The sequence below is a fragment of the Primulina huaijiensis genome, chromosome 2, assembly GCF_012295235.1.
Source record: "Primulina huaijiensis isolate GDHJ02 chromosome 2, ASM1229523v2, whole genome shotgun sequence".
Taxonomy (NCBI): domain Eukaryota; kingdom Viridiplantae; phylum Streptophyta; class Magnoliopsida; order Lamiales; family Gesneriaceae; genus Primulina; species Primulina huaijiensis.
The window spans coordinates 32,255,061-32,268,933 of record NC_133307.1 but is presented as its reverse complement, the minus strand read 5'-3'; the positions used below and the strand labels follow the sequence as shown (position 1 = coordinate 32,268,933).

Sequence of the window (13,873 nt, the reverse complement as noted above, 5' to 3'; positions counted from 1 at the left end):
TTTCCATTTGAAAGTTTTGTACATATTTTAAATAAGATTTTAGTCATATGTTTTCAATTTTTGTAATGTTAACAATTTTTTTTTATTATAAAAAGTGCTAGTGTACATCATGTCGATATTAATTCAACATCATGTCGATGACAATTTAGAAAAAAAATGTCCTAAACTTTGAATGGGAAATTCGATAATACAAAGTATAAGAAAAGTATATAAATAAATTAAATAAAGCATTGGAGTTCTGGGTTCATATATGTAATAATATAATATGCCCTAAATTTTATAATTTTACAGCCACGCAATTCTAGCTGTCCTAGGTATGTAAAATACATGTTATAGTCAAGTCAACCCCTTCACACATACCTACCTCTCTCTTTTACGTTAAATTCATCGAACACCTGTAAAATAACAGCAATTCAGTGAATCCAAACGTGGTTCTAAGTTCTAAACTCACAAAGAACTCAAAAAAAAAAAAATTCCAGTTGAAAAGAAAGATCAAGATTTTGGTATGGGTGGAATAGGAAATTTGCTTTCTTTCAAGTTTACATTTGTTGGTAAAATAGCTGCGTTTGTGGGTTTCTTGCAGGTATGTTCTCCAAATGTACGAATTTAATTAATTTATTTTTTTAAAAAAGAGAGCAATGATTTTCTTTTCTTGAGCTGAATTCTTCGTAAATTTATATATGCAGTATTAGAAGAGTAGTTACAAATCTTGTGAATCAATGGTCTAGCTCAATTTAGCATATATCCATAGTAAAAAATTACGTATATATTTATAATTACTGAATAAAAACTCTTACTTTTGATAGTCGAAACCCCAATCGCCCGTATCAGTTGTTCTGGCCTGAATGCGTATTAGGAATTTATAAAGAACTGTGAAACTGCAAAGTTTTTATTGAGTTTTAACCTTTTAACGGTACCTTTATACAAGTTCTTGTTGATCCCATTTTTATTAATCATATATGTTATGTGTTAGGAATTCAACTAATATCTCACATTAAAAATATATAAAGAATATCACGAGTTAATAAGATGGAATAATATAGGTCTTTTGGGTAAATATCAAAAGCAAATGCATGCGAACTTAGACTCAAAATGGACAATATTATATCATTGTGAAGATATTGCGTGATCCAATGTTCAACACTAGTGTGATGAGATTTTTTGTTCGAATCGTACATCAAAATCCATTTTGATTAAATATTTTATTGGAGATGATATAATATATTCTATTAATAAAATTATGCATGCTTTGATTTTTTCACACATATTTGCATTCTTTTGCAGAATTTACAAGATCCCCATCGTATGCCATGAGACATGCATTTAAGTGCATCTGCATTTTGTATATTTAGAGGAGCAAATGTCGTGAACAACAACTTGGATTATTAGGTTCGATGGTCCAAATAAACAAAATCGACTTGTGCTTCCTCCATCATACCAACTCTATATGATATATAATATATCATCATATAATAGTTTTGACATTTTGATTCTAAGTTACGAGACTGTATATGTAAATTATCATGTCAAAAATATGTAGTACAACATAAAAAGTTATGAGATTTAAATTTTTTGGCATTAGAAATTATAAAAGTACATGTTATTTGGTGTCTTCAATTGTGATTGATTGTAATACGTTATATTATTCTTGTCTATCAAAGATCTCATTATGGAAACAATAAAGAAAATATTTGAATATCAAATCATATTTTATCTTCTTATGATGCATATGAAAAGTAAACAACTGTTCAAAGAAACTAACTTTACTCATAGTTCAAAGAAACTAACTTTACTAAAATCAGTTTTTGCATTATCAATATTTCAAAGAAATGTCCATTGATCTCTTAGTCTAGTGGTGAGAGTGAGGTCCCAGATTCTGGATTCAAATATCACTTTTGCAGATAATTTAGTTAGTTTATATTTAGATTTAGATTGGAAATCATATCCTCGTTGTAATAAATATTTAAAAAAAACAATGAAATGTGCCTGTGTATTTGTGTTCTACAATCAATGGAGAGGAATTAGGCCAGGGAACTTCAAAGCTGGAAGAAAAAATACCTTCCGTAGCCTAAAGCAGAACAAAGATGTCTCAAGTCTTAGCAAAAAAGCAAAGTTACATGGTTGTTCCTATTACAAACACAAAAAATAGACCAACTTTAATTGGCAGGTGCTTCAACTAGCTGAGATTATTTCTTTGTATATAGACAGTAATATACAAGTTCAAATGCTGGCGATGGTATAGTTAGCGTCCAGAGGCTGTGTCTTGGTCCGAGTTACACCAAGTGAACGTTTGTAAATGTTTAGAGAAAAAACAAAATATAGAGATATTTTAACAAACGCGTAATCGCCATAGATCACATCCAATTCAGACATTCCTTCTCATATTCTTATCTTTTGCACGAAAAGAATCTCAGTATCATGAACTAAGTAAAAGTCTCAGCATCTAACAAATATTGCTTTACTGCTTCATACTGAGGAATAGACATCCCTATAACTTAACTTTGGACACAATCTCGATGGACAACCGTGGCTGGGAGATGTTAGTTAGCTTGCATCAACACGTCTCCAAACTTATTTCAAACATTATCTCAAACACAGGAATCAGCTAAGCCACAGTTGTATCAACGATAAAAATATATATCACATAATACACAAAATACTTGCAATGATCAATTGGAAAGACACCACAACACAAACATGATTCAGATCGTCAAAACATTCAAGTACAAGGAAATAAGAGCTTCAACCCAATAAAACGAACTACATGATAAAAGCATATGAAAAGGGGTGGCACAATCCATGAAATACTCAGAATTCAAAGTCAAATTACACACTCGATAATGCAATAAGATGATATCTAAAGCCTCGTGAGAATGGAAAAACCATTAGCAAGGTAACCAAACATTATATTCAATAAACCTTTTTTTTTATCTCGTAGACCTCCAACAGATATCGAAACCGCGTAGCAAATATACGTGCAATATCCGTAAAGATCTTTTCCATGTAAACAAACGGTAGATTCAACAACTGCTGCTGGAAAACACATAAACATGGCATTATCTCTGGAGGGTGTAATCTCCACCCATGTATGAAACAGTAAATGAGACATACAAAAATAAGGGAGAAATTAGTTAAATAACCTCGGTCAACTCTTTTTTTTTTTAAATGACCTCCTCAAGTGTATTTGAAAAGGGAAGTTGGTGAAAAATTCTCAATCAAAACATTTTTTTGGGTTCACTCCCTACCCACAAAATTGTAGTACTATGTCATACAAATTGTGGTACACTTCATGTGGAAATGTGGTACTAAAAAAGTACCCAGGGACTGAACACAAAAAAAAAACGACGGCTGGGGACTGAAAGCCAATTTCTCGTATTTGAAATCAAATACAATTGAGGAGGTCATTTTCTTAAAAAAAGAGTTACCGAAGTTAAAAAAAAAAAATACCTCCAAAAATAAGCGAATGAGTATCATAATTATATTCGTGCAAACATTTCATTTATGCTATAAGGGGCAAAAATACTTTCTTCAGTCTCTAAATTGCCTTCACTGGATGTGCCGGATGGACATAAACACACGGAATCACAGAACAAAACCCAAACAAGAAGATTCCCAAGAAACGAGAACATTTTTCTATATATGCACAAGCATAGCCTGATTAGATCCCAAAATCCAGGTCTTTGGAAACCAAAGAATCTACCTCAAACAGGCTCATTGTCGTCCCAAGTTTCAATCAGAAGGTAATATTCCACGATGGTAGGTGGCACACTCCTGTTCGAGAATCGTTTACTAAAATCGATAACTTATTTTAAACAACAAATGTACATACAAAAACATAGAACTGCTGCATAATTTAACAGCACTTGACTGATTCAAAAAGAATACAAAATTCGAATCCAATTTCATATAAACAAATGCTGATAAATGTCAATAATTTTTTTTATCTATCATACATTATCATGATAAATATTTGTATTAGTACACCACAAGGGAGAGGCTCTGACCGGGATAGAAGAACCACAGTAGACCTCCAACAGATCTAGAAACCGCGCCTCAGAGGACTTTAACATCAAAGGCAATGACAAGCACACTTGCTTCTCCACACAAATTTTGTGCCTGGGCTTTATCCTATTATCAAAACTAAAGGAAAAGTACTGCGGGAAGACTACCAATTCTTTCAACTCCCTCCCCATTTCCACAACAAAGTAATCGAATTTTGGCTTCAGATTCTCCTTTATACTATAACAAAACAATGCTGGGAACCTCCTGAACATAACTATAGTGTCCTTGTAAGAAAAACCCAGCTTCTGCAAGTACTCAATTCGGGGAATGAATTTGGATTCAACGCAGCAGGACAGAAGAGAGGCACAATTAGCAACTTTCTCGATGCCGATGGTACCCTGGAGGAAGTAGAGAGTGGGACGGAGCTGCCGATCGACGCTGCGGGTTAATAGGCGTGGCCGGCGATGAATAACGTGGCGAAGATTAACGGCATCCACGTGGGCTTCACGGAGGAGGAAAGTGGTGGCGGGGATGATGACCGTGGAGGTTGGGGAAGTTAACAAATCAGGGCACATGGGGAAAATACGGCGGACATCCTGCACGGTGAGACCCAGTGAAAACAGGAAGTCGACAGTGCATTTAACCTGGGAAAGGGGTGAGGAAATCAAAGGCGGATGGGAGTGGAGGCAGTAAAGGGAGTCCACACCCAAAGAGTCTAAATAGAGAATCAATTCTTGAAGGGGAGGAGGGGAACTGGTCGTTGGGGATTCGTCTTCAGGGGATTTGATGAGGGAGGGGGGTTTGGGTAGAGAGGGAAGGGCAACCGTGGAGGATTTGGGAGGTAAATGCAGGTGATTGGGGCGAGAAATGAAGGGGAATTGTGGGTTGTGAAGGTGGAAGGGGGTGGAGGGGAAATGGAGAGTTTCTTGCATGGTAGTTGCTACATTCTCTGAATCGAAGGAGATGAATAATGTCAATGGTCGGCGGCGGTGGCGGAGGCCATGGCGGTGGTGAAGCGGAAGAAGATAAGGTGCAGAAAGCTTTCGTTCAAATGTAATCTGGAAATCTCGAGTTTTGGAAGATAACGCCTTGCTTGGTCAGATATCCATTCTTATTCACTTTTATAAACTAAGTTATTTTAATAATTAAATCTCATAAAAAAATGTTTGTTATAAATTTATGGATAATCATTTATCTAAAAAAAATTAAATTGTTTATCATTTATTTCACATTAATCAAATTATTAAATATAAAAATACAATATTATATTTTGTAGTTATTATTTATTAAAAAATAAATTCATAATTTACTATCTTGTTTCGAATTAATCAATTAACCTAAATATATTATTATTAATTAATTACAAATATTTTAGTAATCACATAATTTTGTTATCCTATGATCCTATCCAATCGCAGCGATCCAAATAAACGGATCCTAATAATAATTTTTATTTAGCCGGTATTATATTTGCTAAACCAGAGATTGTTTGGATAAATAAATTATTTTATCAACAAAAAATTTAATATACGTATTTTAAAAAATAAAAGTTATTTTAAAAACACCATAAACTATAATTTAAATATGAGTATGTCTCTTAAGAAGGTTTCACGAATCTTTATATATGAGACAGGTCAACCCTACCGATATTCACAATAAAAAGTAATACTTTTATCATAAAAAATAATACTTTTTCATGGTGACCCAAATAAGATATTCGTCTAACAAAATACGACCTNAAGATTGTTTGGATAAATAAATTATTTTATCAACAAAATATTTTAATATACATATTTTAAAAAATAAAATTTATTTTAAAAACACCATAAACTAGAATTTAAGTATGAACATGCTCTTGTGAGATGGTCTCACGAATCTTTATCTGTGAGACATGTCAATCCTACCGATATTCACAATAAAAAGTAATATTCTTGTCATAAAAAGTAATATTCTTTCATGGTGATCCAAATAAAAGATCCATCTCACAAAATACGACATATAAGACCGTCTCACACAAGTTTTTGCATTATTATTATTATTTTACATATTCCTAAATTTAAGGGGTTAGAAAAATCGAGTCGTTATATGGAGAATCACGGGTGAAACTAGTGAAGTTAAAGCTCTAGTATTGACAAGATATAAAGTTACTCATATAATATTTTGGACCTCAAGTTTTCAAAGCTCTACTAGATTATAGACTGTTAAAACGGAGTTAAGTCATACTTATTATGATTTTATTACATTGGCTAATTTTCTAGCTAGCTGCTTAAAATATTTTTTATTCAGTTAATTTTCTTAAACAAACACCTTCGTAAACATCGAAAATAATGTTCAATATTCCTTCAAAAAAATAAAATTCAATATATTTTATAAAAAATTATTAAGTAAAAAATAAACGAAGTTCAAAAAAAAATAACAATAATAAATAAATTTCAATACACAAGAGGGGACTTAAGTTCTCACAGCAGCTGTGTGCACTTATCCGTCCACCCACCTTAGCGATAATGGCGTGTTCAGCAGCTGCTTCAGTGGCCGCTCTCCTCTCATCCAACCCCAATCTAAAACCCTCCATCTTCTCCAAACTTCCCGCACCTAAATCTCTCTTCGGCTCTCAATCTATCGCGGGTTCTTCATCATTCTCCGGTCTCTGCAAGCCTTCTCTATCCCACGCTTCCTCGTCTTCGACCTCGAAAAGATGCAATTTCATCGTCCGTGCCGTAAGTGTTTCTGTTGAATTGGTTTTCTGGAATTTAGTTGCTATTTTAAATGGGTTTTTAACCAATGATCTTGTGTTTTGTTATTTATTTTACCCTGAATTACTATTGTTGGTGAAAGGTCAAGCTTATCTTTCCATTCTTAAGCTTAGCTGAATATTTCTTATTTTTTTTCCGGACGGTGTTGATATTTCACAGATTTTTTTATTTTATTTCACTTTGTTGTTTTTGATGGAATGAAGGCCACAAAGAAGTTTTGTCAATGTATTTGGATTTTACAAGACGAATTCGAGTTTTGAATTAGAAGTCTTGTACATATGTGGGCAGTTGTTAAAACTCTAAATCTTGGGGATAATGATCGAATTGGCATTTTTTTCGACTGGCTAAATAAAAAAACCTTAAATTGTTGGCTCTGTATCTTTATAATATTCTTTTATGTACTTTAAACTCTATTGTTGTTGTAATTTCTGTAACTTTCTTGACAGAGTGAACTTCCACTTGTTGGGAATACAGCTCCAGATTTTGAGGCCGAAGCTGTGTTTGATCAGGAATTTATCAAGGTGATCTGGAGGAGAGTACCAGATAAACTAGTCTGTTAAAGTGTTCCATTATCGGAAAATCAAAGACGCCTTAAAGTGTTTTCAACAAAATTGAATATTTAAAAAAAAAACATTTAGTGCTTTATGCTAATGGAAGGCATGGTTAACAGATTAAATAGATACATAACCAATTGGAATTCGGTCGGTTTAGTCTGGTTCAATCCGGGACTAATATAATTGTTTTCGGGTTGAATTGATTCAACATGAATAGTGAATCGGATTGAGTTGTTTCAAAATGAATATGAAACCATTTTAGTCCAATCCATTTGAATCCAGTGTCGGAATTAATCCAAGACCAGTTTCATATAGCTATATTAGATAGCATGTACACTACATAGGATATTATGTATCTATTAGATAATTAATAAACTAATCAAGAATTGAAACAGCACTTATATCTAATTTCTTTAGATACATGATGATTTTTTTTTAAAAATGATTTAAATTTGTTATCGATCCGGTCAAATCCGATTTCAATCCAACTCAATTCGATTTCGGTTTTGGATCGGGATACAGTCTCAATCCGGCAAATCCGGAACCGATCCAATCCGGTATCATACAAGATTGGCTGATTTTATCACCCGGCAATCCAGAACTGGTTTAATCCTGTCCGGAACCAATCCGATCAAGTCAGGAAACATGCCTAATAATGGTGCTATTTTAATTCACTCAATCTCTCAAGAGTATTTCATAGGTGCCGTCGTCAGCTACATTGGATTGCTTGTTTGATTGGATCATCGTTATTTTATACTCACTTTCTAGTAAAATCAAATGATGTTCAAATTAAGAGAACCTCAGAATTATTTCCAAGTCTTTGTTTTTTCACTTTTGATTGTTAGAAGTTAAAGTGTCTGGTAATCTTGATGGTTAATCCTCTCTGACCTCAGTCAATTGTAGCTGCTCCTGGTTCAAACATCGTGGACTACAAGCTGAAGTATTTTTCATGCAGGTTAAACTCTCAGAGTACATAGGGAAAAAGTATGTTATTCTGTTTTTCTACCCGCTGGATTTCACGTTTGTGTGCCCTACGGGTGAGTATGAAACTGTATCGGTGACCTTAATTTCACCGCATCTCCTGGACGGTGGCTGCTACTGATGCAGTTTATTTCTCCGTAATTGATTTTATTTCTTCAGAGATCACTGCCTTCAGTGACAGATATGGAGAATTTCAAAAGTTGAACACAGAGGTGTTGGGCGTTTCAATAGACAGTGTGGTTAGTTTATTCGTTTACACAAATCGGTAACAATTCTCGTTTTGTAGCCATTCCCTAGCTCTTAATCTTTGTTAACGAACACTTATCCTTGGAACTGCAAAGCTAATTGCTTTTATTATGATGTAATGTCGACAATTAGTAGTAATATTGCTCATTTCAGTTCCTATTACCTTCCATTTTATAACTCGTCCTCATCTTACTTTATTGTTGGCTATCTTTCATGAGTTTGAATTTTGGAACAAAACAGTTTCTTCATATTATCAGAGTCGAGATGTCACAGGTTTAAAACTCTAGGTGTGCAAAACCGCATATAGTTGGCTACTTTCTATTCATTCAAACTTTTGGGAATAATTTATAGCGGTATTGGGAGAGAACTCTTAATCTATTCCCACCATAGTTTTCTCGTCTTAATTGTGAGATAAATGCTTTCAAATTGTCAGCACGAGTCTTTTAGGCACTAGTGGTTCGTACAGAAGCTTGTATCAAGTTGAGCTGCATTGACTTACTACCGTATCCTCTTGTAGTTTTCCCATCTTGCATGGGTTCAAACGGAGAGAAAGTCGGGAGGTTTGGGTGATTTGAACTATCCACTAGTATCTGACGTCACCAAATCAATTTCAAAATCATTCGGCGTGCTGATTCCCGACCAGGTATTTATTATATCGTTTGGCCATTTCTGGTTTTCGAAACTATTCTTAAGTTTATATATTTGTCGAATTTGATAATTAAGAGTTGGCACGGATTAGACATCTTATAATTATTTGTGGTGTTAATGCAGGGCATTGCATTGAGAGGGCTTTTTATCATTGACAAGGAGGGGGTTATTCAACACTCCACCATCAATAATCTTGCTATTGGTCGTAGCGTTGATGAAACCTTGAGAACTCTTCAGGTGATCGAATATATTGTATAGCACCAATTGTTCCTGTCATTTTGTTCAGCTATCTAATTGGACGTGTGCCTAGGAGGATGTACATTTAAAAATATTTGATTTGCACCGTTATTATCAGTTACACATTTTGGTATGATTTTGTTTCAAATGTGAGACGACTGATGGCTGTTCTATGGTGTTCCTTCGTGTACAGTGGAATTATGTAAATCTGATGCAGTTTAATACCTAAACGTGTAGGCTCTGCAATATGTGCAAGAAAACCCTGATGAAGTATGCCCGGCTGGATGGAAGCCAGGGGAGAAGACCATGAAGCCAGATCCCAAACTTAGCAAGGAATTCTTTGCCGCTGTTTAAGTTCACCCTCACCCAAATACCGGTTCACTTTTATTTTAGCGTTTATAGAGGCCGTAGAAAGTTTTGTAGCCATTAAACCAGATTTTTTATTCTACTCTTGAGAGTATGATTGCTGTGAATGACTGGTGTTAAATTGAATGGATGATTCTTTCATGTAAGAATAATATTCCCATTGTTTGCACCTTTTTTTTTTTTTTTTTTTTTTTTTTTTTTTTTTTTTTTTTTTTTTTTTTTTTTTTTTTTTTTTTTTTTTTTTTTTTTTGTTTCGTGAACGCAAACATGAGTCATGATTTTCAATGTGAGGATCATGAACTGGGCGGGCACTCGCAAGAAAGACAACTCCTGTAAATTCTACAGGAGTTCGAAATTATTCCCGTTCATGGGATTCGCTGTCTTCAATCTGGATGCAGAAGGATGACAATCATGCACCCGCTGGAGGATTCCGGTGAAGGTCCGGGCATTCAGAAGTCAAGTTTACATTTAACCCCGATCAAGTCAAAGGATATATTCCTCGTGTGTTACATATAGTTGGATGTACAAATTTCTAATGACATTATACATCCAACAATATATACTACACGGAAAATATCCTCCTGACACAGCACAAACTAAACTTTTATCCTTTTATAATTAGTCATTTGCTACGGCCGTATAATCCGGGTTAGAATTTTCTAAATCAGGATTGATCTAGTATTGGCAAATGGAATCCGGTCACAAGAAAATTGGACAACATTTTATGCATAAAAAATAAGGAAAAAAACCAAGTCACCCGTGCGTATAGTTTCAAAATAACAAAAAAGTAAGACGAGTGCCAACATATTTATAGATACCAAATATTGTATGCCCAAAATTTGATGATACTTGTCCATCAACACATCACAAGGCGGGGACACCGGATTCCGAAACCTAACTTAGTCTTTACACTTCTTCCCAGATCAATTTTTATGTGATCTCATGACATTCTGGAATATGTTCCTGCATAAAGTATAGGTTCATTAGTAACTAGCCACATAGTTTTAGATATAAAAAGATGAAAATCAGGTAGTAGAGATATATGTGGACGACAAAGGGAAGATAAGTGGTTGCACGAAACATGAATCAGACTAAAACGAGTATATTTCTGATGAGATATATGATCAGAAATGAGTGTTCAAGATGGTTCAAGAATATTCGATGTCAACGAGAAAAAGTATGACATAAAAGTTGAAACCAAGATACTCAAAAACGAATTATGTAACGAATCATTACAAGAGGAGCGAGATTATGCAGCCAATCCGGTGGAGCGCTACAATTTCCTCATCAGTGATGGAACAAATTTGCATCGAAACCCCCCAACCACAAAAAAGATGATGAAGGCAGGCAAGGTAATGGAGGAGACCGAAAAACGCTTAAAAGTGTCATGATTTTAAAAGGGCACGTTTGGGTCCCCATTAAAAGGCAAGGCTTTATATATTTTATTATTACAAACATATTATTAACCATAAAATAAGATCGATCATGCGAGAAGTCTGCCATTAACTGAGAAAGATTACAGCTAGCAAATCCCTTCTCTCTCTCTCTCTCTCATGCCAAACAAAACTTAAACCCTAATCCAACTTCCAAAACCCATATTATATTCCAAAATCTATCTTAAGCTCCACGCTTCGACACCCTCATGGTTCAAGAAAGACATTTTCTTCTTTTTTCCCCACAGCCGAAATTAATTTTAATTTTAAATATTCTTTTCACAAAATGGCAGAACATTAATTTTTTATTAAAATATTTTTTCTATTTTATAGTTATCAATTTAAATTTTCACCCTTTTCACTTTCCTCCAAATGCAAACTCAACTCTATAATATTACTTTTTAAAGCTTATTAGCATAAGTTTATTTTGTAAAAGTTAACTTAAATATTTAAAAAATTATCATGATCAATATACATGCGCGGTTTTACTTAAAATCAGTGTGGTTTTACTTAAACTCAGAGCGAGTCTCGATGTGATACTAACGAACTACAATCGCTAAGTTGCGTGCAAGGCTGTACCTAGGCAGGCCTTTCTATTTTAAATTTTTTTTTATATTATGATTTTGGTCAAAACTTGTATTTAGTTTGGTTAAGTTAAGTAGAAAAATAAAGACGAAGAAAGAAAATTTAAAATTTTTGTATTTAGCTCAAGTAGTTCAATTATAAAAAGAAAGACAAAGTCCACTAAAATTAAAACTTTAGTCCAAAAAATCTAATTGCTATTAAGTTAATTGACATATATTATTTTGTATTTTGTAAAAAAAAAAAAACCTGAGTAGTATTAGATTTCTATCTTCGCCATTGGTTGCGGGACTTTAAAAATAAATTATTTTGAACGCAAACTTGTTTCAAGTTAATGATAAAAATAGAGCTAATAGCTCTATTTCGCTAATTTTATTCTCTTGTTAGAAGTTCTGTCAACATTACACGCATCGTTTAGTTTTGATTACTTAGACTCAAATTCGAAATTAGGATTAAAGAAAAATCAAATATCTTACCAATAAAATGTTGAGGCCTCAAATTTCAAGTCTTAAATGTTGTGATTTGATTTTGAAGATGACAACTGGAGAAAATCATGTGATTCAGTTCTATTTTAGTACGTTTGATTTCTTGTTTCACTCCCATCCAGTTCTTTCATTTCCAAAAAGCAGGAGAGAGAAAAATGGTTGAAATTCAATTCTCAGCACCCAAATATCACGTTGGACGCCTCGTCTCATGCAAATTAATTTTCGTCTCTTCAGCTCTAAAATTACACCGTCATTCAAACTGTTGGAAGAGAAGAACTACCGCCTCTTTCTTAACAAATTCCTCTGCCTGTCTGGTTTCGGAAACTCGAGGGGAGAGGAAGTTCAAGAAAATGGGAACCCTCGACCCGAAGGAGAAACCCGTAATCGGACACCCTTCAGTGGGCAGATACGATCAAACGCAGTACCCTCAAATGCCACCGTCGCGAACTTAAACGAAGATCTCGAAATTCACTTCAGTAAAGTAAAATCTCGTGTCTTCTACAGGGAGGTCATGATGGGGATCGCTTCCCCACGATGACATACTAAGAGAAGATCTAAGACTGTACCGGCCGGTTCCAAATCATAGTATTTTTTACAGTTCTAAATTTCCAAATCATATCCAATAACATGTAATTTAATATTGTTGGAAATAGTTTAAATATAAATTAATTCCGTTGCTTCAAAAACTCAAATTTTTTAAATTAATTTTTTGCTATGTTCATTTATTAAAAATGTTGTTCCTCGGTAAAAAGGTATGTCTTTCGGAATCTGTGGCCGCCCACAACTTTTCTGAATGAATATGAATATTCTTGCCCTCTTTTTTAATGCCTTATCTTGGTATCCTTACGATATTTCTTTTCTTGAAAATTTGTTAATTATCCTCTTAGTCCTCATATTTTATAACTTTCAATTTACCTTATCATTTTAAATTTCTAAATCGATTAGTAAATATGATTATTATAAGAAGCTTTACTCGCACGAAAAATAATCAAGACGTCGGATAGTTGGAAAAATTACTTTGTGGTATTAAAGCTACAATTTCTCATTAACTCAAAATCATGTTGTAAATACAACATTTAAGATGAGATACATAATTTAAACTATGTTACATAAAGCTAATTATATTGTATATAATTAGATCGATAATGCGAGAGCAAATCCAATTAACTATATATATATATATATTGAAGGAATTAACTAAGATAAAATAATGTTTCAATGATTCCTTCCTTGGTGGGACGGGCCTAAAAGTTATTTTTGGTTCTGGTATATACCATACCCAACTCGAAGCGGGTGGGTTTTGGTGGGCCCAATTAAGCCCAAAACTTATCACTGATTTCGGAATTATCGAATTAGATATTTGTCAATGTATAATTCAACAACTCTAATTTATATAATAATAATAATAATATATAAAGTCTAGATTCTCCACTCTCTCGCCTTTGTTGTATTCTTTCGTCGAGAATGATTCTCAAAATTTTGTATTATAACCAATTTTTAGAAAAATGTGGACATAACAAAAATACAAGTCTTAGGTTCAAGACATACTAAAATAAAAGTAATTCGGTCACACCCCCATCATTTAT

General features: G+C 33.7%; 2 protein-coding genes and 1 long non-coding RNA gene across 6 annotated transcripts; 2 read left to right on the top strand and 1 right to left on the bottom strand.

Moving 5' to 3' along the window:
* Nucleotides 1-240: 240 nt before the first annotated feature.
* Nucleotides 241-1,617, top strand: LOC140962101 (uncharacterized). The gene is made up of 2 exons (XR_012172457.1): nt 241-583; nt 1,285-1,617. It is a non-coding gene; the product is annotated as an uncharacterized lncRNA (long non-coding RNA).
* Nucleotides 1,618-1,898: 281 nt separating this feature from the next.
* LOC140971796 (protein SEEDLING LETHAL 1, chloroplastic-like) lies at nt 1,899-5,105 on the bottom strand. 3 transcript variants are annotated; one of them, XM_073434287.1, is made up of 3 exons: nt 4,005-5,105; nt 3,701-3,771; nt 1,899-2,570 (listed from the first exon to the last, which is right to left on the bottom strand). In XM_073434287.1, exons 1-2 carry the CDS (start codon nt 4,932-4,934, stop codon nt 3,730-3,732), a joined length of 972 nt encoding a protein of 323 aa, XP_073290388.1. In that variant the 5' UTR covers nt 4,935-5,105; the 3' UTR covers nt 1,899-2,570; nt 3,701-3,729. The 3 variants fall into 3 exon arrangements, with proteins under 3 accessions (XP_073290388.1, XP_073290389.1, XP_073290387.1); XM_073434288.1 differs by lacking the exon at nt 3,701-3,771 and having other exon boundaries at nt 1,900-2,570; XM_073434286.1 differs by lacking the exon at nt 1,899-2,570 and having other exon boundaries at nt 3,430-3,771.
* Nucleotides 5,106-6,447: 1,342 nt separating this feature from the next.
* On the top strand, nt 6,448-9,956 carry LOC140971795 (2-Cys peroxiredoxin BAS1, chloroplastic-like). 2 transcript variants are annotated; one of them, XM_073434284.1, is made up of 7 exons: nt 6,448-6,725; nt 7,202-7,276; nt 8,265-8,346; nt 8,450-8,529; nt 9,054-9,179; nt 9,308-9,421; nt 9,659-9,956. In XM_073434284.1, the coding sequence occupies exons 1-7, from the start codon at nt 6,507-6,509 to the stop codon at nt 9,773-9,775; spliced, it is 813 nt and encodes a 270-aa protein (XP_073290385.1). In that variant the 5' UTR covers nt 6,448-6,506; the 3' UTR covers nt 9,776-9,956. The 2 variants fall into 2 exon arrangements, with proteins under 2 accessions (XP_073290385.1, XP_073290386.1); XM_073434285.1 differs by having other exon boundaries at nt 6,449-6,719.
* Nucleotides 9,957-13,873: the final 3,917 nt, after the last annotated feature.